The 24,394-nt window shown below is 36.0% G+C and overlaps 1 protein-coding gene across 1 annotated transcript; it reads left to right on the forward strand.

Annotated features, from left to right (window-relative positions):
- Nucleotides 1-2,817: 2,817 nt before the first annotated feature.
- On the forward strand, nucleotides 2,818-21,211 carry LOC137032590 (uncharacterized). The gene is made up of 6 exons (XM_067404405.1): nucleotides 2,818-2,889; nucleotides 12,887-13,216; nucleotides 14,542-14,814; nucleotides 17,117-17,356; nucleotides 18,504-18,586; nucleotides 19,638-21,211. The coding sequence occupies exons 1-6, from the start codon at nucleotides 2,844-2,846 to the stop codon at nucleotides 19,659-19,661; spliced, it is 996 nt and encodes a 331-aa protein (XP_067260506.1). The 5' UTR covers nucleotides 2,818-2,843; the 3' UTR covers nucleotides 19,662-21,211.
- Nucleotides 21,212-24,394: the final 3,183 nt, after the last annotated feature.

Genomic DNA, 24,394 nt, shown 5'->3' on the forward strand with positions numbered 1-24,394 from the left:
AACAGCAATGGCGCAGCAAAACATAGTAAAACCGCTCACATACCTCTTCTACACAGGATACAGAAGCGCGTTGTTTCACTTCAGTGTGTGCGTCAGCGTTTCACATGCCGTGTGCGAAGAAATCCTTTCCAATGATCCACGATGATAATCCAACAATAGCTGAATTTTCTGTTGACTAATTGTAGCGGCAGCCAGTACCCGCTAAGGGGCTAAGTAGTGGGAATACATCCATGACGCGTTTCGATGCAAAAGAGTTTTTTAATTACAAAGTTGGAATAAACAGCAACATGTTGAATGAAGAAGGTAAGATAGAAAACAAAAATAAACCAAATAAAATGAAACAAACGAAATGAAACGGTCAACAGAAAGTGAGCGTCCCAGCTACTCACCCCCTCCCTCCATGCTATCCACATGCAAACTAACAAGTAATATGCACCTATACAAAATGACGTAACAAACTGGAAGTGACAATTTCAAAATAAAAGACATCAAACCGTATCTGGCACCTACAGAAGTATCAGTTCAAAAACTGTAAATTCAGAATAGGAATAGAAGTTACCATTCTTTTTTAACAAATTTCAAATAAAAGTTACACCTTTGTCAAAATTCCATTATTCCCTTAATGGAATAATAGTTTGACAAAGGTGTAACTTTTATTATACCACATTTATTTTCTGAATGTGATTATGTAAATGATTTTTGGAAAGAAGTAGCCTGGCTTATTTTCTCTGCTTATAGCAAACTTTTCATTTTTGAAATAATTAATGTTCTGTTTTTGATGTGGGAAACAGGATCAAAGGAGATGGACAATGTGTTAAAATTCCTAACTATATGTGGCCTATTTCATCTGCATAAATGTAAAGTTACTGAATGTAAGCCCATTATGCTTTTTTGTATTGATTTAACCCTTTGATGCACAAGCTATAAAACCCCTTCTAGTGCACAACATGGGTCAAAAAATGACCCGTATTCATTTCCTATGTTATTTCAATCATGGTTGAGTGTTTCTTTGCTGAATCTTTAAAAGAAATGTATTTTATCATTCATTTATTCCAGGTATTCCTTAAATATCTTGATTTTGATTTTCACAAATCATTGTGTTTATTTTTTCTTTCTTTTTTTTTATAAACAAACGGAGTATTTCTACATCAATTTTACACACATGGGTCAAAAATTACCCATATACTGTAGAAAATCTTTGCGAATTTTCACAAGTAGGAACATATTTACTGCAGACCGCCACACATTTCACATCTCAACATGGCTGCTTTTGTATATTTGATGGATGAAAGTCATATTATATTTCATAGGCTATATATTATATTTCTTAATTTCTATTTTTTGTCATAAATCAATGCTACTGGTCACTCTTTATGTCTATCAATGTTCCTGAAAAGTAACAGTTTTGAACAAGGTTTTGAAATATAGTGTATCGATCAACGGTTTGATGTGAATATTCTTGTGCTTTTGATTTTCTTTATCTAGAGTGTGAGCGGCTGGTCCTCAACAGAACTGAGGTGGGTGATGACATCACTGTGAAAAAATGCTGAAAATATACTTTGCGAACAGTCAAACGCAATTTAAATGTGTATGTGCAACCTGCACATACAAAGTTACAGAAATCCGGCGGAAATTATAAAAAGTTACAAAAATCTGTATGCTGACCCTCATGTACACATAAAAAAGTGAAATATACTTTGGCCTTTAGAAAGGTAATGACACACAAAAAAATTTCATTCAAAAAGAAAGGAAAAATTAAAATAAGGATTTGTTTATTGAGTTATACCTGGAATAATGAATGATGAAAATAATTTCTTGTAATATATGCGATATAGACACTTTAGACCCATGTTGTATATGTCCAAAACTGTTACTTTTCAGAAACACTGACAGACAGATGGATTTATGACAAAAAATTAAAAATTATGAAATATATAGCCTAATATATTAAATATAATAAGACTTACATCCATCAAATATACAAAAGTAGCCTTGTTAAGATGTGAAATGTGTGGCAGATGAACAGTTGTCTGCAGTGAATATGTTACAAAAATTAGCAAATATTAAAGATTTCTATGTGGGTAATTTTTGTGTGTAAAATTGATGTAGAAACTGTGTTAGTTTATAAAGTAAGAAAGAAAAGATAAATATAATTATTTGTAGAAAATCAAAAACAAGATATTTAAGGAATATCTGGAATAAATGAATGATAAAATACATTTCTTTTAAAGATTCAGCAAAGAAACACTCAACCATGATTGAAATAACATAGGAAATGAATACGGGTCATTTTTGACCCATGTTGTGCATTAGAAGGGTAGTGATACAAAAATGATTTTTATTCAAAAAGTAAGAAAGAAAAAATGAAAATGAGGATTTTTGACGATCAAAAACAAGTTAATTGAGGAATACCTGGAATACTGAATGATGAAATTAATTTATTGCAAAGATATAGAAAATAAAAACTCAACTTGTGCATCAAAGAGTTAAAACTATTTTATGACTCTCTTTGTTCATCGCTCATCAAGAAAGCTGAAAAAACTGCACAACTGGTAAAAAAAATATGATTTCGTTATAATACCTTTTTTTAATTATATATATATTTTGTTTTAGTTTTTTTTTTGTCTTAGACATTTGTTAAATGTTTTTTTCTTGCTTGTTTATACATCCTTTTTTGTATTTTGTTTCAAATCTATTTCATGTATACCCTGTATGTTGTTTAATAATAATAAAAAAAAAAAAAAAAAAAAAAAAAAAAAGGGTAGTGGAAAATGACTGTTTAAGCCCCGCCCTTCACTTCCGTTCTGTGGCTGAAGCTGGAGACGGTCGGAAACGAAACCAATATGAGTCATTTTTATTTTCTTTCCTCTGTGGTATTGTTGGTGGAAGGTGAGTCACATTCTGTTTATCTAGTCAGGGTGTACGTCACATTAGGTTTTCTGAACCATGCCTGAATGCGTTAACCCTTTAAAGCCCGGTGCGTTTGACAAGTGTGTGAGTGGGACAGTTTCGATTTGAAAAAAAAAAATGCGTATGCTATCTGCTGTTGACTTAACTATATTTACTATAACTCGAGTATTTCTTAACATACAGGATTTTATCCCTTTTCTACATATAGAGGTTGTGGTAAATCAGACTGTCAGTAATGACAGATGACAGCACCGTTATTGTGTATTATGTGGGTGTTGTTCGTGCATGCGTGTGTTTGTGAAAAACAGGGTGCTGACGGCCTGAATTATTGTTCCACTTCTAACTCAACTTTAAATGCTGTTTGTTGTTAAATGCGATTCATTTTTTCCAGTTTAACTAAATATATTAAACAAATATATATTTAGTTACCACTCTCTTAGCACACTATGGGTTCAAATGTACTATAAGTAGTATCTAAATACACTTTTTAAATACAGAGATAGTATATTAAAAGCACATTTAAGTTCATATTTCATGGTGTCTCAAAATAGCACAGTTGAGTACGCTTAGATGATCTTAAGAAGTACTAAAGTAGAATTTTTAGAACATTAAGTACAAAATTAGCGTTTGAAAATAGAGCACTTTCAGTACATTATAGAAGTGTACCTTTTTTTCACCACTGTAAACCCTAATGCTCAAAATACTTAACTGGTTTGAGTAGGACCAACTTAAATTAAATAAATTAGTTCATTTAAATGAACTGTTATGAGTTTTTTTTTAGAACATTTTTTTTTTCAAGTTTACAAAATTTATATATTTTAAGTAAACTGCACTGTTTCATTGCTTTCAGTTGTATAAACTAATTTCTTTTTTCATTTAGACTAACTTAAGTTTAACTGAAACTGGGCTGGGATTTCTGTTTCCCAGCATGTTTTGCCCATGACACTTGAAAGGGAGAGTAAATGCTAAAACTAAGTGTTATATAATGTTTTTTGCACAAGATTAATTGTGTTTTATGTGTCTTTTCTATAAGATACAAACATCTGAAACTAACTTGACTCTTCCTAAGTAAACTTGTGAGCCCTACACACATTTTACATGTGGTTACCCTGGGTGTGCTCCCTCTTTTCAGGCCCCCACTACAACAGAACATACAACAATTGATTTAGTAGTGATTTTGTTATGCTAATTTAGAAGAGTTTCTGTTAATGTGGGTTTTTGGAGTTACCATCATGGTGACAGTTAGCACATGTGGCTTGGTATTAGAGCAGGTAAGTTACATGCTTTAAGTTGTTGTACTCATTCAGTAAGTGCTATATCATGTTATTGTTAGCATGTTAGCAAGTTGGCATTTTTTGCATTTTCTTAAAGCTGCAGTCCGCAATTTTTCCTCTTTGTTGCCATCTCTTGTTTGAAACCTGCAATTGCAGTCATATGCAGAACAGTTATCTGTACATGCGTTGTGCGTCGGCACGGCTCGTCAGCACGGATGAATCTAATGTTTGCTGTCAGTCACATCACCAGTGTGGATACTGAACTTCAGAATCACAGATTCTATGTCTTGAAAGTATGACCAATATAAGAATTTTCACTGGAAAATATCATCTGAACTAGTAAGTAACATGTCTGCCACTTTTGTTCTGACCAACTGAGGAAAAAAGTATTAGGCCTACAATAAATCGCACTGCTAATGATGATTAAATCTAACGATCGCTTAGCTCTGATCACACCAAACCGTGCAAATTATTATTACTGTTATATTGTTCTTAAATTGTTATTGTTAACAACATCAGCATTGCGTGACTATGTGTATTTATTGTATATTACCATTACCTGTAGATTTCAATGTCTGTAGCCACTCCGCAGTCCAAGTCTTTTGCTTTTTGACTACGGGTGAATCTCCAGTTGTCACTGATGATTGTCTTTTGGATCTTTCTGGGTTACAATCCATCATCAAAATGATAAGTTTAATTATTTCAGCTGCTGTGAGAAAATGCTATAAATGATGCACTACCAGCTGCATCCTGACGTGATAAAACCGACTAGCCTGGACCCCTTCCTTTCTGTTTACGGACGTGGCGTAATGACGCATAGAGGAACTGCTGCATGCTCAAATTTCCCGCGGAAATCCACCATGTCGCTCTTATTATAAAACATTATTACAAGCTTACTGTTGTGAATCGAGCTATAATTAGATAGTTTTGAACACTGGCTGGTTATGTACTTGCTCAAAAATTGATTTGACCAAATTGACCAAAAAAAGTTATAGACTGCAGCTTTAAGATTTACAGTGAAGTAAATAACTCATTCGATTTGCAATAAAAAAGTTTAACTAAACATTTTGTTAATTGCTATCAAAATGAATGAGTTACTTAACTCAGTACTTCAAGTTGGGAGCAATTAACATGCATGAGTACTACAAACTCAAAACTTGATAGTTCTTCTTACTTAAAATTGGAAACATCATAACTCAATAAATTTGATGTAGCTGATTACCTCAAATTTTTTGAGTTAACTTAACTTATTCGGGTTTACAGTGTGCCTAAGTTGTTTTTAGCACTCTTCTTCAGGGAAAATGGCATGGCATTGCTCTGCAGCCAGTGTTAGGAGTAAAGCGCTGCTTGGATCACCACTCGTGTTAGCCCCGGCAGATTCGAGCCGCATCACGGAAGAGCTAGAACTGAGTCTTCAGCAGGTAAGTCGCGATTCTCTTTCCTCCCTCGAACACTTCATTTTCTCTCCTCAAGTTCTACTTCCCTTTTATAATTTCCACCTAATTGTTTACTTTCCAGATATGGGCATGGATGGCCAGAAAGTTCACAGAACTTTCCTCACATCGCCATGAGAGGGTTTTCATGAAATAAATAGCCTAAATAAACAAAGAAAAATAAATATAAAAGACACTCACAATAAATGTCCAAACAGTGATTCTAGTGCATCAAGTTTCATTAGGTTACTTTTGAGTACATTATCAAAAAAATAAATAAAAAAGCTGTCACCGGGCCACTACCCATTCAAAATTGTACACTTCTGAACTTTATTTAACCCTACATCGTACATAGTACCTTAAAGGTACAAATTAGGCTACAGCCTTTAGTGTACATACGGTATTAGCCTAGTACCTGTATTACTAGTAGGACTGTCAAACATTTAATTTTTTTCTTTCTTTTACTAGTCCAAAATATCCAAAATAAAATTTGTGCTGACATAATATGTGTGTGTTGTGTATATTTATTTTGTATTTATAAATGCATACATATTCTCATGATGTCTGAAATTAAAACATGAAGGAAAATTGATGGAAAAGCTTTATTTGTAGAGGAACCTTATGATTTGAATGATTTGTTTCAGTCTTTTTGAATGGAAATTCCCCAGACTCGAAGTGCCAACCATAATTCAAAAAGGTGGATAGGTGTTTATTTATCTGTGTCTGGTTTTGTTTTCATGCGATCTTAAAAAAGATAGATTAATTTTTTACACACTGGTTTTTGATTTTACTCAGTTTTAGGGCAAGAAGTAAAACAAAATTAAATATAGCTGCGAGCAGCGATGGCGGGCCCAAGCCCGGTGGCACCGCCACCCCGGTGGCTTCAGGGCAACTGTGCACAGCGGGCAATAGGCACTTAAAACGGTTAAACATCAAAGGACTATGTCAAATTCACTCCACATTTACTGCACTACAAGGTGCCGCTATAGAGCCCCTCCTCCCTGCCCATTTTCAAAGGATTACATGTGCCAAGTTTTAACATTATTCTGATTAATTTTGAAGCAAATCAGGTAAAAATAAGAGGGTGATCTCAATGTATGCTGAAAGTGACACATTTTCTGCTTCCAGTTGGTGGCGCTATGACTTTGAATCACAATAGTCAAATCCATGTGATCAGCCTTGTACAACGAAGACTGAGCCAAAGTTTCATCAAAATCAATTAATGTATGCAGAAGTTATAACACTTTGTTGCCCTTTTCTTGCCATAAATTCGTTGCCTCGCCACGGCCAAACCGTTTGAGATATCCAAAATCCGTTTGCAATTAAACAACTTCAATGTGTTAGCAACAAGTTAAAAAAAGCTTGGTGTAAATTGGATAAACCCTGTAGGAGTAGTAGTATAAAATTCATAGCCTGTTTTTTCAAAAAATTAACATTCAAACCAAAATAGCTGACTTCCTGTTGGTCGGAGCTAATGAATGTAAATTAGAAAATTGTCCGGCTTGATGAGAATAATATATGTACCGAGTTTGGTGACTGTAGGAAAAACTAACCCCCCACTTTTGTCAAAAGGTGGCGCTACTGAGCCCCTCCACCACGCCCATTTCTATGGCTTTGTCCATGTCTACTGGTTGACAATATTGATGTGTGTGTCGAGTTTCATGCAATTTGAAGCATGTTAAGAGCCTCAAAAACACTCAAGAATATTATTACAGTTTGACCTGTTGCCATGGCAACAATATTTCAAATATCAAAAATCCTGTCATAGGTCTACATCTGCTGTGTATTGACATTACACTGATGAAGTTTGAAGCAAATCAGGTAAAAATAAGAGGGTGATCTCAAAGCATTTTAAAAGTGATACACTTCTTGCTGCCATTTGGTGGCGCTATAACTTTGACTCACAATAGTTACATCCATGTGATCAGACTACTACAACCAACACACTCCTGAAGTTTCATAAACATCAATCAATGTATGTAGAAGTTATAACACATTTCCTGTTTCCCTTTTCTCGCCATAAATTCGTTGCCTCGCCACGGACAAACCGTTTGAGATATCCAAAATCCGTTTGCAATTAAACAACTTCAATGTGTTCGCAACAAGTTAAAAAAAGCTTGGTGTAAATTGGATAAACCCTGTAGGAGTAGTAGTATAAAATTCATAGCCTGTTTTTTCAAAAAATTAACATTCAAACCAAAATAGCTGACTTCCTGTTGGTCGGAGCTAATGAATGTAAATTAGAAAATTGTCCGGCTTGATGAGAATAATATGTGTACCGAGTTTGGTGACTGTAGGAAAAACTAACCCCCCCACTTTTGTCAAAAGGTGGCGCTACTGAGCCCCTCCACCACGCCCATTTCTATGGCTTTGTCCATGTCTACTGGTTGACAATATTGATGTGTGTGTCGAGTTTCATGCAATTTGAAGCATGTTAAGAGCCTCAAAAACACTCAAGAATATTATTACAGTTTGACCTGTTGCCATGGCAACAATATTTCAAATATCAAAAATCCTGTCATAGGTCTACATCTGCTGTGTATTGACATTACACTGATGAAGTTTGAAGCAAATCAGGTAAAAATAAGAGGGTGATCTCAAAACATTTCAAAAAGTGATACACTTCCTGCTGCCAGTTGGTGGCGCTATAACTTTGACTCACAATAGTCACATCCATGTGATCAGACTCCTATAACGAACACACTCGTGAAGTTTCATAAAGATCAATATATGTATTAAGACGTTATAACACATTTCCTGTTTCCTTTTTCTCGCCATAAATTCGTTGCCTCGCCACGGCCAAACCGTTCGAGATATCAAAAATCCCCTGGCAATTTTTAATCATCAGTGTCTTGACTTCATGCTGACCGAGTTTGGTGGCGATCGGATTAATCGTCTAGGAGGAGTATATCAAATTCCAGAGCATGCGTTTTTCAAACAACCCTTAATAGCTGACTTCCTGTTGGCGTGGCGATTAACTTAGAGCGCGAAAGTTGTTCGGCCCGATGAGGTCTATATGTGTACCGAGTTTCATACTAATACGTGCAAGCATGTTTAATATATGGACCAAATTTTCAGACTTTTTTCAAGGGGGCGCTGTCGAGCCCCCCTGCCACGCCCGGGTACCAGCCTCTCCGGCGTCCTAATGGCCGCGGATTCCAATGTGTGTGCCAATTTTCAAGAGTTTTTGAGCATGTTAAGGCCCCCAAAAAGCCCCGGAAGACGGAAAAAAAAAAAAAAAAAAAAATAAAAAAATAATAATAATCCTTAGAAGAACAAGAGGGCCCTGCGCGAATTTTCGCTTGGGCCCTAATTATCTTCCTTTTAAACTTATTTTCAGTCGAGCTAAGTTAACGTTGTTTTTAGTTATGAGTAGATTCCAATATTTATTAGGGCCCGAGCACCGATGGTGTGAGGACCCTATTGGAATTGCTCAGCCAATTCTTCTTATTCTCCAAAATGAATCACATTTTTGAGGACCTAAACGTTCTCAAAAACTCATGAAACTTTGCACATGCGTCGGATGTGGTGAAAATTTACATCTGATATGGGTTTCAGAATTAGATGTGGCAAAATGGCTCGATAGCGCCACCTACAAAATTTCAATTAAGCGCCCTTTGTGCTACGTTTCACGTACAATTATGAAATTCGGTAGACAGATGTAACAGCCCAATACCTACAAAAAAGCCCTTGGGTGCAAAGTTTGTAAACCCAACAGGAAGTGAGATATTTTGAATTTTATTTTCAAAATTTGTGCAGTTTTTGCCATTTCCACATGTTGTACTTTAACGAACTCCTCCTAGAGCTTTAATCAGATCAACATCATATTTGGTCAGTCTAATCTAAAGGCCTTTGAGACGTTAAATTGCGAAGATCTAGAGTTTTCGATGAAGGGCGTGTTCGTGGCGGCCTGGCAAAGTTCGATGTTTCGCCATGAAACAGGAAGTTGTTGTAACTCGGGCATACAATGTCTTATCTGCCCCAAACTTCACATGTTTTATTAGAGTCCTGGCCTGAAGACATCTATATGACAATATTCAGTTACAGTCATAGCGCCACCTGGGGGCAACAGGAAATTACATGTTTTACACTGTGATTTACTATCTAAATGTATCTAAACTATTAAATCTCCTAGAGATTTAATCAGATCAATGTCATTTTTGGTCAGTCTAATCTTAAGACCTTAGCGATGATAAATATCAAAGATCTTGAGTTTTCGTTGAAGGCCGTGTCCGTGGCGGACTGACAAAGTCTGATGTTTCGCCATGAAAGAGAAAGCTGTTGTAACTCGGGCATACTATGTCTGATCTGCCCCAAACTTCACATGTGTGATAAGAGTCCTGGCCTAAAGACATCTCTATGACAATATTCAGTTACAGTCATAGCGCCACCTGGGGGCAACAGGAAATGACATGTTTTACATTGTGATTAACTCCTCATAGAGATTAAACCAGAAGCACATCATATATGGCCAGTCTAATCTTAAGGCCTTTGAGATGTTAAATATCAAAGATCTAGAGTTTTCGTTGAAGGCCGTGTCCGTGGCGGACTGACAAAGTCTGATGTTTCGCCATGAAAGAGGAAGCTGTTGTAACTCAGACATATTATGTCTGATCTGCCCCAAACTTCACATGTGTGATAACAGTCCTGGCCTAAAGACATCTATATGACAATATTCAGTTAGCTATAGCGCCACCTGTTGGCAGCAGGAAGTGTGGCACTTTTACATGATTTTGCCATAATTCTCCTGTATTTACTCGCTCACATGCATGTCGCCCACTTTTCACTGTTTTCCTGAGGCCAACGGATGGCGGTGAGCCCGGGTGCGAGGGCCCTTTCATCGCTGCTTGCAGCTTTAATTTATGTCTGTGATTTTGAGTAAATGGCAAAGACCTGTATGTGTTAGTAATTCATTTGTCCTATACGTCTAAAATTCTGAAAAAGAAAAAATGAATCCATACAACTCCAGGGGTTAATAAAGGCCTTGTAAAGTGAACTGATGCATTTATTTAAAAATGTATAAAGTGAAATAACGAACTTCCGGCATGACAGCCATATGCATCCGAAAAAAAGCGTTAACTTCCATGACATAGTACACAATGGCAAGATGTTGTACACAATGGCATGATGTACTATGCATAGTATAAGGGTCATGAAACCCCCTGTTTCAGCAGCAGAGTGAAGCTGCGGAGTGAAGGGGAATGAGGGGAGACTGACAGCCGCCCATCTCCTTACTCCTGTTCTCGTAGCTCTCTTGAGACAAATGCTTCCTAAACACATACAGCTCTGATGTGTAGGTAGTTGATGCCAACTAACCGCCTGCAGGCAGTCTTGTCCTGGCAGCATCGTTGGGAAAGCCATGCAACACACCTAAATGTTTACATCAAAAAAACAAACACTAATGACCCATGAACGCCTCTCTCATCTACTGCGCGATCTAACAGTTTGACATGTCTGTCATTTTAAAGAATAATTAAGAGATGGTGCCTTCTCATAGGATGAGAAAACTCATTCTCATTAATAATTATGAGACACCGACACGCCATCGAAGTGTTCTAGTGCACCGCCAAATCATAGCCTGTGACGTGAACACGGTGTAGATTTTAAACCCGGAAAACAAAAATATCGGAAAAAATCTCAAAATTAACCACTTTCCCTCTACAATTAAATCTAACAGATGCTAACATTGTATTCAATGATGTTCAATGCACATACCTCTGTTAAAAACTCAGAAAATTTAGTTTAGGGTTTCATGACCCTTTAATCCTCTGGAGTCAACAAAGTTAACAAGCTATATCATTAGAAAGTTCTAAAGGTTTACTGTCAATCTATGTTATTTATTTTATTTTTTCTTTTATAAGATATAGATGCTCAAACACCAGTAATTAATTTGTGAGATCTTCATACCTTTATAATGAAATAGAGATCGCAAGATGAATCCAATCCGTGGCACTTGAGTAAAATGTCCACTGCAAAACAAAACACAGTACTTTTTTGTCCACGAAAGCGTTAAATCCATGAAATATTGATATATTATCCATTGTTTGCATCACATTTCTTCTGATTGATCTACTCTCCATCATCGTTCTTCAAGAAATAATGCAATCTGAACAGCGTTTATGTTGTAAAACTGTCTGTGATCGTATATATCTCTCAAACAAATGAGCTTGTGTCCAAAGTATAATTTTTCAAAATAGTGCAGCAGTTTTAGTTATAATATCCAAGCAGTGCTGTCAGAGTTTTATATCCTCCTGATATTGTCATTGTAGTAAATCTCAGGAACTTTTAGCCAATGCCACGACGATCCAACAACATGTTCTGTTTTCTTCCGCATGCGTACAGATCTACACAGACGCACATCAGTCTCGACTATTAATGCAGCAAGCCATATTTTATAATTGTTTAAAAAAAAAAGAGAAAAAAGCACAAATACGGCTGAGATGCCAAATTCAGCGGCTGGAATTAGCTGAGGTAAAGTGACGCTCACAGACAGCAGCGCATCTACCTGTCTCCCTTAATTATGCAGAACTTTAAGGCTTAGTATAATTTAAACGGTTGAGTTATAAAAAAATACACCCCCCTCAGAGTTGTCATGAAGGGCAAAAATAGCAGTATAGACCAAAACCACAGTTTGAACCAACCTGTAAACATGTTTTTTTTCTGCTCTAAAATTGGCCAGTTTAACATGGGACTCAATGAGATTCTGCTCTCTTTTGGAGCCTGTCCCTAGCGGCCAATCGATGAATTGCAGTTTAATTCACTTCCGTATTGGCTTCAAGAGAAACTGGGGGAGGTTGCCGCTTGGGCTAGACCGAATGGAAGAACCTGATATTGGTAAGCTTCGTCCCCGAAAGTGAACCTCAGGAACTTCCTGTGATGTGGCAATATCTCTATGAAAATATGTGTCCTTGAGATCGATCGTGACGAACCAATCTTGATGTTGGATTTGCAAAACGATCATTTTTATGGTTAACATCTTGAACTTGATAGCTTTGACTGAGCGGATTAAGCCTTGAAGATCTAAGATTGGATGCAACCCCCCCGTCCTTTTAGGAACTATCTGCTGTAGTAACCTGACTCTCTCTCTAGAGGGGAAACATGCTCTATGGCGCCTTTTTTCTCCTATTTATTTTGCTTATATATACATATTATATATAATTTTTATAATTATATATATATATATTATAAGGCCATTTCAAGTATAAACAAGTTAAATATTTGTTTTTTTATAACAACTGATTTTTTTTTTTTTTTCTGATTTTTCTACAGGTGTGTTTGGTGCTGATGAAGTGAAATCAATATCAGCAAAAGTAGGAGATGATGTCACTCTAGAGTCAGATGATGCTGAAGTACAGAGAGCTGATGAGCTGTTGTGGAGGATTCGAGGTGAAAAAAGTTTCATAGCAGAGTTCGATAAAGAAGCCAACAAAGTATCAATAGACACAAATGACGAGAGATTCAGTGGGAGACTGCAGATGGATGAGACGACTGGATCTCTGACTATCAAGAACATCAACACCGCAGACTCTAGAGTTTATGAACTAGAGATAAGGAGCCGAAGTGTGACCAAGACAAAGACATTCAGTCTCACTGTACACTGTGAGTAACTCCATGTGATCATTATGTGGATTAACTGTGTGTGAAAGATGCATTGGAATAATCACAATAAAACACAACAGCCCTTCTATAACCTGAATGATTAGAAACTCGTAAAGAGGTTTAAAAAAAATCAGTGCATTGTTTAGAGACAAATAAATATTTGTAAATGAAATATTAATAATAATAGTAGACATATATAGGTCCTTTTGTAACCAAAAGCAAAACTTTTGCCAGGTGTAATTCAGAATTAAGTTTGGTGTGCAATTATAAAAACCTTTTAAAGCAATTCATATCCAATACAGGACCTGACATTTATATGAAACTCTTGTCCTGAGAACAACATTCAGTCATTCATATTACTACCTTTTAGCTTTTGTACCTTTTTCCTGACTGTGTGATAGAGTTAAAGGGTTAGTTCACCCAAAAATGAAAATTCTGTCATTAATTACTCACCCTCATGCCGTTCCACACCCGTAAGACCTTCGTTCATCTTCAGAACACAAATTAAGATATTTTTGATGAAATCCGATGGCTCCGTGAGGCCTGCATAGCCAGCAATGACATTTCCTCTCTCAGGATCCATTAATGTACTAAAAACATATTTAAATCAGTTCATGTGAGTACAGTGGTTCAATATTAATATTATAAAGTGACGAGAATATTTTTTGTGAAAAAGCTTTACGAATCTTTTGTTTCAAATCAGTGATTTTAGTAAACGAGGCTTCGTTACATCATCAGTGTTTCGAAACTTCAATAGTTCACGTGACTTTGGCAGTTTGATACACGCTCTGAATGACTGATTCGAAACAAAAGATTCGTAAAGCTTCGAAGCTTCATGAAGCAGTGTTTTGAAATCACCCATCACTAGATTTTGTTGAATAAAGTTGTTATTTTGTTATTTTTGGAGCACAAAAAGTATTCTTGTCGCTTAATGACATTAAGGTTGAACCACTGTAGTCACATGACTGTTTTAAATATGTTTTTAGTAGCTTTCTGGGCGTTGAAAAAGAGAGTGTTATTGCTGGCTATGCAGGCCTCACTGAGCCATCGGATTTCATCAAAAATATCTTAATTTGTGTTCTGAAGATGAACAAAGGTCTTACGGGTGTGGAACGACATGAAGGTGAGTAATTAATGACAGAATTTTCATTTTTGGGTGAACTAACCCTTTAAATAATTAATTGATTTGGTAAAGGAACTCATATCTGTTACAGACACCAATTCGGAAAAAGTCAGATTAAATACATACATTTAAAAGTCTAAATGTTTAAATGAGTAACAACATTATAATCTCTGTTTAGAAATGGTGTCTGTTTGTTTTCCAGCTGAGGTTGTCGTTGTTGAAGTGTCTGTGATGGAAGGAGATTCAATCACTCTAAACATTAATGATACTGAAGTACAGAAAGATGAGGAGCTGAACTGGAAGGTGAAGCCTAAAGATGAAAATGTATTCAAAAGCATTAAAGACGGAAGATTTAAGACAAGTGAAACTGGATCTCTGACCATCACAAACATTAACATCAAAGACTCTGGACTTTATCAACTAGAGAGCAGCAGTGACATCAGATACAAGGCAAGATTTAATATTGCTGTCCACGGTGAGTGACTGAATGTGATTATTGATGTTATCATGTAGATTAACTGTAACTCAAGGTGAACTGGAATAATAACAACAATACACAATAATTATTTATTACTATTTATTTATTTATTTTTATTTAAACTGAATGGTTAAAAGTAGCAACTGCTTAAGAGGTAAAAAGAACAGTGTATGTTAATAAACACTTGATGGCCGATTTCAAAACACTGCTTCAGGAAGCATCTGATCATAAATGAATCAGTGTGTTGAATCAGCTGTTCGGAGCGTCAAAGTCACGTGATTTCAGCAGTTTGGCGGTTTGACACGCGATTCAAATCATGATTCGACACAAAAGATTCATAATGCTCCGAAGCTTCCTGAAGCAGTGTTTTGAAATCGGCCATCACTAAATAAGTCGTTATTTAGTTTTTTTTGGCGCACCAAAAATATTCACGTGGTTTTATAATATTAATATTGAACCACTGTACTCACATGAACTGATTTAAATATGTTTTTAGTACATTAATGGATCTTGAGAGAGGAAATGTCATTGCTGGCTATGCAGGCCTCACGGAGCCATCAGATTTCATCAAAAATATCTTAATTTGTGTTCCGAAGATTAACGAAGGTCTTACGGGTGTGGAACGACATGAGGGAGAGTAATAAATGACATTATTTTCATTTTTGGGTGAACTAACCCTTTAAAGAAGCCGTGTGTAAATTTTAGCGGCATGTAGTGGTGAGGTTGCGAATTGCAACTAACGGTGCTCACCCCTCTCTTTCGGAGAAGCTATGGTGACTGTCTGGTCGACATGTCATCGTCTGAAAGAGCAGAGAGTAATGCAATGAAGCAATGAGGTTCTTCTTACTTCTAACAAAGAACGGTCTCTGCTTCTAATAAAACAGATGACTACTACTACTTTATTCATATTCAACATAATAATGATGCAAGATGCCTCTAAAAACACCAACGAAGAAGAAGAAGAACAGCATAGTGACAAATCACACTCTGTAGAGCAGTTTGTCCATTTAGGGCTACCGTAGAAACATGCCGATGCAAAAGTGGCGACTTCGATGTAAAGAGACCCGAGGTGTGTGAAGATAGAAATGACTTATTCTAAGATAATAAAAAACATAACGGTTCATAATGTAAGATCTTTATACCCCACTGAAAACATAGTTATGTATTTTATATTGCATTTCTGTCAAAAGATCCTCCTAGATATTACAAACTGAACTTTCAACCTTTATAAAAATGACCATATATCTGGCATAAAATGAATGGAAATTAAAAATCAGACACATAATTACTAGATACAACAATAATAATCAAAAGGTGAACATTTAAGCAATATAAAAAAAGGTTTATTGTTTAATTATTATTCATTAAATATATTAATAAATGTTCATTTCCAGCATTCTTTGGGTTTATTTTAAACAAGCAACACAGTTTTAAACAATTTTAAACAATAGTTGAGTTTAATAAAACTACCCAGGTTGAACAAACATTTAACCCAACTGCTGGGTTTGTGAATTTTCAACCCAACTTGGGGTTGTTTTTAACCCAGTGTATCTTCCCCTGAAGGGCTGAAGGGCTGGGTAGCGTTTCCCAAAAGCATCGTAAGCCTAAGTTGATCGTAGCTCCATTGGTTTCAATGGAGCTACGATCAACTTAAGCTTACGATGCTTTTGAGAAACGCAGCCCTGGCTGGTTAACATGGGTCAGTTATAGCCCCTGCTGGAGATTGCTGTAACTACACTTCTCTTAGCATCTTTCATTTATTTATTTATTTATTTTTTTTCTCTTTGTGAACATTTAAAACAAAAGTATTTTAATATTTTATTGTATTATAGATATTTTACCCTTGACAGTTGCTGGAGGGTTCAAAAATGTGAAAGTGAAATAAAACTCTAATACTTCCATAATGAGATGCATTTCAACGTTTCAAAAAACAACAACAAAAAAATATTTTTTATGACATGATGGAATTAGTTTGTAAATGTATGTGCAGCATGAACATATTTATGCTCTAACTCCAAAAACATGAAATATTTGTATTCAAAGTAGATTCAAGATTTTTCTTTATATAATCGGAGGTAGAGATTTATTCTGCAGGCAATCTGCAAAATTTATAAAAAGATTTTTATTTTTTTTATTTTTAAATTTTTAATTACCATTTCACACTTAAATTAGAATTTGAGGCACATGTTTTTAGGGTTTTGGCTGTTTTTTTTTTTGTACTTTACTTAAAGAATTATAATTATAATCTCTCTGTTTTAAAGAGTTTCTGTTTGTCTTTATATGTTTGTTGTTGAGACAGAGGGACGGAAGTCAGTGTCAGTGATGGAGGGAGAAACTATCACTCTACACACTGGTGTTGCTCAGATCCTCACGGATCGCTTAAACGGCACCAGCGCGAGCCGGAGTAACATTAACCTGAATAAGGAGACCGGAGAAATCACCATCAGTAACATCAGAGGAGATCAGTCTGGAGATTTTGAAGTGGAGATCAACACCACCACTGTGACCGTGCACAGAAAATTAAGTATTAATATTAGCGGTGAGTAATAATGGTATTAACTCAAATTTACACTAAATGGGACAGAAGATGCTGGATAAGATCTGATCAATTGTTGGGCTGATTTACAATTGTTTCTCTGTTGTTAAACAATGTCAAATTTAATCAAAAATACAAATATCTCTAGTCTGACAAATATTATCTTTATATTTTGGTCTCTTCTAAACTGTGGTTTCTGAGGGAACTTCAAAGGAGTTGATCATAATAATTTGTAAAATTAAATTCTATAAATAATTTTCAGATAAAAAAAAAAAAACTAAAATAAATAAAAAACTAAAAGAATATTTTTACCAAAAATGTGAAATATTTTATGTGTTTGCATGTCATGCGTCTTGATTTTCCGATCAGATTTTTTTTCCAGGCACATCTTGCCAATTCCAAACCACATCAATCTTAATAACTACTATTAATTTTGCATTTAATCACTTATAAGTGATATTTAATTGTTCATGAAGGCTGGAAATGTATATTCAGGTGTGCAGAATTATTAGGCAGGTATTTTAAACAGATAAAATGAGCCAAAAAAGAGATTTAACTCAGACTGAAAAGTCAAAAATTATTAAATGATGAATAAATTAAAGGATCATGCAATACTAGAAACTGCAGTGAACTCAATGTCACTTTTTCTTTTATCAGCCAATTGCATTCATGCAACACCGGAAAGTAATGTGATTGGCTGTTATCACTATAATGGTTGCATCAGCACAGGCTTCGGACATGCCCTCCATCAAACGCTGATGCCACTGAACATGCTGAATTCTGTGTGTTGAGTGGCCCAACCAGACATTGGTGGGCGGAGCTAGTGTAAATAGTGTTTGCCAACAAGGGACGCTATTTGCACCTAATGTATATAGACACTCCGAAGCATTGTTTCACATAGAAACATAGATTTGTGTTTCAAGTGTATGTTCATTATAAGAAGAGAAACAGGTTTTAAATAATGCAGTGGATCTGTCACAGAAGAGCTTTAATGTTTTAATGTTGCCATTTATGATTGTCTCTTTGAATCAGCTCACTATTATTTCCAAATGTCGTTTCACTACAGAAATTCATCCTATAGGTTTTGTGAAATGACTGAAAGATGATATTAAAGACTCATTCACACTAATGACTGTCTTTATCATTTCAGATTCAGGTTCCTCAGCTGCTGTTTCAGGTGGGGTCAGTTTTGGTCTGCTGGTTTGGGCTGTAACTGTTTTGTTACTGCAAGAGGTATAAGTTACCAAACATGCGAGTATTACACTACAAGTGTTTGAAAACGATTCCCTTATCATCAATGTTCCCTCTAATTTTTTTTTGTTGCTGAGCGCACATTTTGGCCACCTGAGCAAAAACATCCTTTATATCAGACCTGTATCCAGTGTATCAGTGTATTTTATCATGCAACTGTAACTTTTAACTTTAATGTGCCATTTTTATTTTATTTGACCCTTGATATAACTTAGTGATATATTAAATATTTTAATTTTTATTTAATATTTTTGAAAACAAGCAGTTCAGTCACTAATTTAAGCACATTTTAGTTTTTTTCACATTGCTGTGTTAACTGTACCAGTCTTTACCAAGAAATTCTATTAAACAATAATTTACAAATCTCCTGCAGGACAGTTCTTTTGTACAGTAAATTATTAGCAACAGACAGTGTTAAACCATCAAAATTACATGTTTATTGCTTATGAATTTCCCAGATTTTCTATACTACGAGGTTTCAAGATTTTTAGTGGCAAAGAGCCCTAAACAATCTCCTTGAGATCCATTTTTTATTAGGCTTACATTTTAATATAATATAATAAAATATAATACAATCCTGAAGTATTTAAACTGATATAGAGTATTTTAACAGTTTAAATGCTTCAATTTGTTTTAATTAATATATTATGATATGAAAACAAACTGAAGCATTTAAACTGATCTGATAGCTAAATAATAATAGAAAAGTGAACGTTAACTCTTTTATAGTTATCTAAACATCCCTGAAACCCACACCACCACCACACACAATAATCTATTTAAACTGAGGTATATCTCTGATGTATTTTGAGACTCTATAGCGACAATAACTATAATAACTAATAATTATTCTTTCTGCGTGGCCGCAGCTTAGAGGGAACATTGATTATCATAAACACAAGTGACGTCAGCAACATAATACAGCATTTTTAGTTATTTTGTCACAGATTTGTTTGAACTGGCATTATTATCAACACTTTTTTCATTTTTAACCAGGTGTTATACTGTGAATCTTTCTGTGTTTTTGTCACAGGTTTCAGAAAAAGGATCAGGATGAATAATGAGGAGAATCAGCTCCAACAGAACATAATCATAATCTGTAATAATGTAAACACAGGCTTTGTAAGGAATACCAATCAGTATAGAGGCTATATGCAGCAATTTTCTTGGATTAATCGCTTGTTTATTGCCAATATGTGAACATCTTGTAAGGAAGCTTAAAAAAATGAGACCTTCGCCAACTTAACTAGCTTGTCTATAGCAGTGGTTCCCAAAGTGGGGTTCACAAGACAGCAAGGAAGGGGTTGCAAGAGGATTTCCAGAATTTCAAAAACCATGCAAATAAACCACATTCAGAAAAAGATTGTTGTCACTGCACCACCCGGCCAGGTGGCTCACCTCGCTCCTGTAATTTGTCTCATCTCGGTTGCTAATGAGACCCAACACAGTCGTGTCGTCCGCAAACTTGATGAAAAGGTTGTAGTTATATGACGGTGTGCAGTCGTGGGTCAGCAGAGTGAAGAGGAGGGGGCTCAGCACACATCCTTGAGGGGCCCCCGTGTTCAGTGTGATGGTGCTGGATGTGTTACTGCCGACCCGTACTGTCTGAGGTCTCCCAGTCAGGAAGTCCAACAGCCAGTTGCACTGAGAGGTGTTGAGGCCCAGCTGGACCAGTTTGTGAGTGAGCTGTTGAGGGATGATTGTGTTGAATGCTGAACTGAAGTCCATGAACAGCAGTCTTTTTTGTCCAGATGTTTGAGGGCAGAGTGGAGGGCAGAGTGGAGGGCAGAGTGGAGGGCAGTAGTGATGGCGTCATCGGTCGAGCGGTTGGACCGATATGTAAACTGGAAGGGGTCCGGGGGGTGGGGGGGGGGACAGACTTGATGTTGTGCATGACTAATCGTTCAAAGCACTTCATAAGGATAGGAGTAAGTGCGACTGGACAGTAGTCATTGAAGTAGGATGGCATTGAAGTCAGCATTGCGATTCTCTTTGTATATACTTAGTGTATTTCATAGATTTCACATTTATACATTTTATTCATTTAATTACTTTACATTTATATGAAATAATACTTTCGATTTATATATTATGTTGCGCACTGCAAACAGAGCGTTAATGCGTGTGCGCCATTGTGCACAACGTTTGTATACATTAACCAACCAAGTCTCTGGCATCGTTATTTTGAGGGTCGTGGGCTGAAAAGTTTGGGAACCCCTGGTCTATAGCTTGTAGCTTCACCAGGAAAATAGTCTCACAGTCTTTTTTTTACTTCATTGAATCACATTCAGTCTCTTGTACATTATGTGTTCATGAGTGTGAGCATGAGCATTTCACTTAATGGCCACTGTTTTAAACATATGTTTTTGACATAAATCACACTTCAGTATTTTTTGCCTCATGCTTGAGTACTTAAACAAAAGGAAATTTTCTTCTCAGGTATTTGTCAAGCTCATATAGCATAAGTAATGTTTGTTGTTTCTTCATTGTGTAATAATTTGAAGTTTTATTTAAATTGTGACTGATCTTAAAGCTGCAGTGTAATTTCTGTTCCGTTAGTGTGTGTTCATACATGTGGATCTGTGTGCAAATAGACAATAAAGCAAATGGACAAAACTGAGAGTATTTTATATTGTGTCAGAGTGGTGAAATTGCTTAAAGCGTAATGAAAGATTAGTCAAGATGTTAATGTCTATCAGTAGGATCTCTTGCAAATGTTTTGTGTTCCCTGAAAAACTTTGCGTTCTCTTGGAATGAATGCAAAAATGTTCAGGTAATGAAAACCAGGAAGTAACCATTCATATTGTCTACTGTATGGTAAAAAGATTCATTACTCGAAGCTTTTCAAAACACACAACATCTTGTGATCAAAAGGTGGAAAAAATGCCTTTTAGGGTTGTCACGATACCATAAAAATGTCTTACGATACTATACCAGCTGAAGTATCACGATACCAAGTAGTATCGCGATACCATGCAGTATACAAAATGAACCAAACTTTCATAAAAAACATGAAAACAGACCAGATTTTTCTCTGAATAGCCTACTTCATTAATGAGAATGAATAACAGGCTTTTATTACCAATCAAATGAATCATTGTAAACAAAATTCATCTTAGCACTGCACAGAAGCTGTATGAACTGACATTACGATGTAACATTTATGCATTTACACTTCAATTACAATTGCATAAATAATGTTATGATATTAATGTTTCAAATATAAAATTTGAATATAGAAATAAAAATGTTGGCGGAAAAAAATGATAGAATAGACCTACTTTTAGATGGGAGACTAAAGTCGCCAGTAGGTGGCAGCAAGTGTTAATGATCAAGTCAATGAATCATTCAACCGATTCGTTCAAAACGGCTGATTCATTCAGGAACGAAGCAAATGACTTTCTTAATGAATGGATTAGTGAGTCAGTGACTCGCCCAATTTGTTCAAAAACAGATTCATTTAGAAACGAAACAAAAACAGCGCTCTTGCTCGTGTCACGAACTATCAGGAGCATTTTTGCCAGCCTATCTTGAAATATCTAACCCTGACTGGAGAGCAGTATGTATATTAAAACATATAATACATTTATAATTATAAAATCACGATTGATATGACTGATAAGAACCGAGAGCAAACCCGCTATAACTTATTGATGAATGGAATTGCATTTGTCTGAATCGTGTTTGTCGTGTTTCTAGAAACAAACTATTTAATCTTTTCCAGAAGTGGCCAAATGAGCATTGGAAAACTGCGAGAATTCAGTCTTATATAAAGATTTTATGATGTTAATTAAGTGAATTTCAGACCCTTCCTCCAGATTAAATGACAACAACAACGTGCAAGCGCAACTTTATCTCATTGCAAAATTAACTGAAGCATCAGGAAACAATAAGGCACAGCAGACAGTCAACCAGTCTCTTGTAATGTTTTTGCAGGCACGCATGTTCAATTGAAGTGTACATGCCGCACATACAACATTCCTTACGGTACTGACGATACTACCGTTTGAAAAATACAATGGCATCGCCAGTATTTTGAAGCTTTAGTATCGCGATACTACCGTAGTACCGGTACACCGTGCAACCCTAATGCCTTTGCGAGTTTGCGTACCAGACGACCCAGACATTTTTGGGCTTTGTGCTATGAAAAGCATATAAAAACAATGAAAATAATTAGTCTATGTATATAAAATGTTTTTCACTTGTCAGTTTTACACAGTTTGAATAAATGATAAATTTCTGGGGGGGAAAATAGGCAAGCTTAGGCATATATTATCAAAATAAATGAAGATTATCATAGAATGGTCGGTTGAAGTGCTTATGAACTGGGAATAAATACAAACTGAACATGCACAAAAACTACACATGTAAATATTTAGCCTATATAGTATGTTGCAACTGTCCTTATCCTTATAAAAATAAAACATTGTTAGGCATGATTGTGTTTCCAGTTTGTTTTATTATGCAATACATAGACAATTCATAATATTTCAATTTCATATTGTTTCTGCACTTAATGTAATAAACATCATATATTAGTGAAATAGGTTATAATTAGTCAAGATATCACGATAACAACTTTTAACTCGATTCCTCATGACACCGGTACAGACTGCATAACTGTAGCTGAATGAACGACTCTAACGCGAAGACTCAATTCTGTTTCCGATGGTACAGCTAGATACGACGTGACAAAACAATGAACGACAGATCGGGATGTGAGGTAATCTAACAGACTGCATAGCCTGGAGCAATGAATTAATCGTTTCTGTTTGTCATGATTTGATAACTTGGTTGCATTATAGCTTTTTTCTTATTTGAAATACACAAATCAGGCATAACACATGAGCACTGACAGGTGAAGTGAATAACACTCATCATCTCTTCATTACGGCATCTGTTAGTGGGTGGATATATTAGGCAGCAAGTGAACATTTTGTCCTCAAAATTGATGTGTTAGAAGCAGGAAAAATGGGCAAGTGTAAGGATTTGAGCGAGATTGACAAGGATCAAATTGTTTTTGACACGTACCACCTACCTAAGCATTGTTGAGACCATGTGTCATGGAAACAGTATTCCCTGGTGTCTGTGGCTCTTTCAGCAGGATAATGCTCCTGACACAAAGCACAAATGGTTCAGGAATGGTTTCAGGAGCACAACAATGAGTTTGAGGTGTTGACTTGGCCTCCAAATTCCCCAGATCTCAATCCAATCGAGCATCTGTGGGATGTGCTGAACAAACAAGTCCGATCCATGGAGGCTCCACCTCACAACTTACAGGACTTAAAGGATCTGCTGCTAACATCTTGGTGCAGATCCCACAGCACACCTTCAGGGGTCTAGAGGAGTCCATGCCTCGACGGGTCAGGGCTGTTTCAGCACCAACACAATATTAGGAATGTTATGTCTGATCGGTGTATGATCAAAGTCACATAAGTAGATGTGTTGGGTCATATGTGTTGGGTTATATTATGCTGAAATGAACGAAAATATTCATTTTGATGAACGAGATTCAAAGCTCAGAGTCAGTGAAATGGTCCCATTACAATGAGGAACGCAAAACACAAAACCAAGGTGGACTGCCAGCCACTGACGGGTCACGTGAAGATTGCACCCCTACAGGAGTCTTTGGATGTTTCCTTTAAGGTGAAACATGGAGGAGGATATTATACTGTTCATGCCAGTTTAAGAAGCATGAAATGTATTGAATGTGGGGCATAGAGAACATGTTAAAATTACAGAGCGTCACAATGAACAAATGCATGATACAGAAAGGCCAGAAGTTCCTAG

The sequence above is a fragment of the Chanodichthys erythropterus genome, chromosome 12 (genome assembly GCF_024489055.1).
Source record: "Chanodichthys erythropterus isolate Z2021 chromosome 12, ASM2448905v1, whole genome shotgun sequence".
NCBI lineage: Eukaryota > Metazoa > Chordata > Actinopteri > Cypriniformes > Xenocyprididae > Chanodichthys > Chanodichthys erythropterus.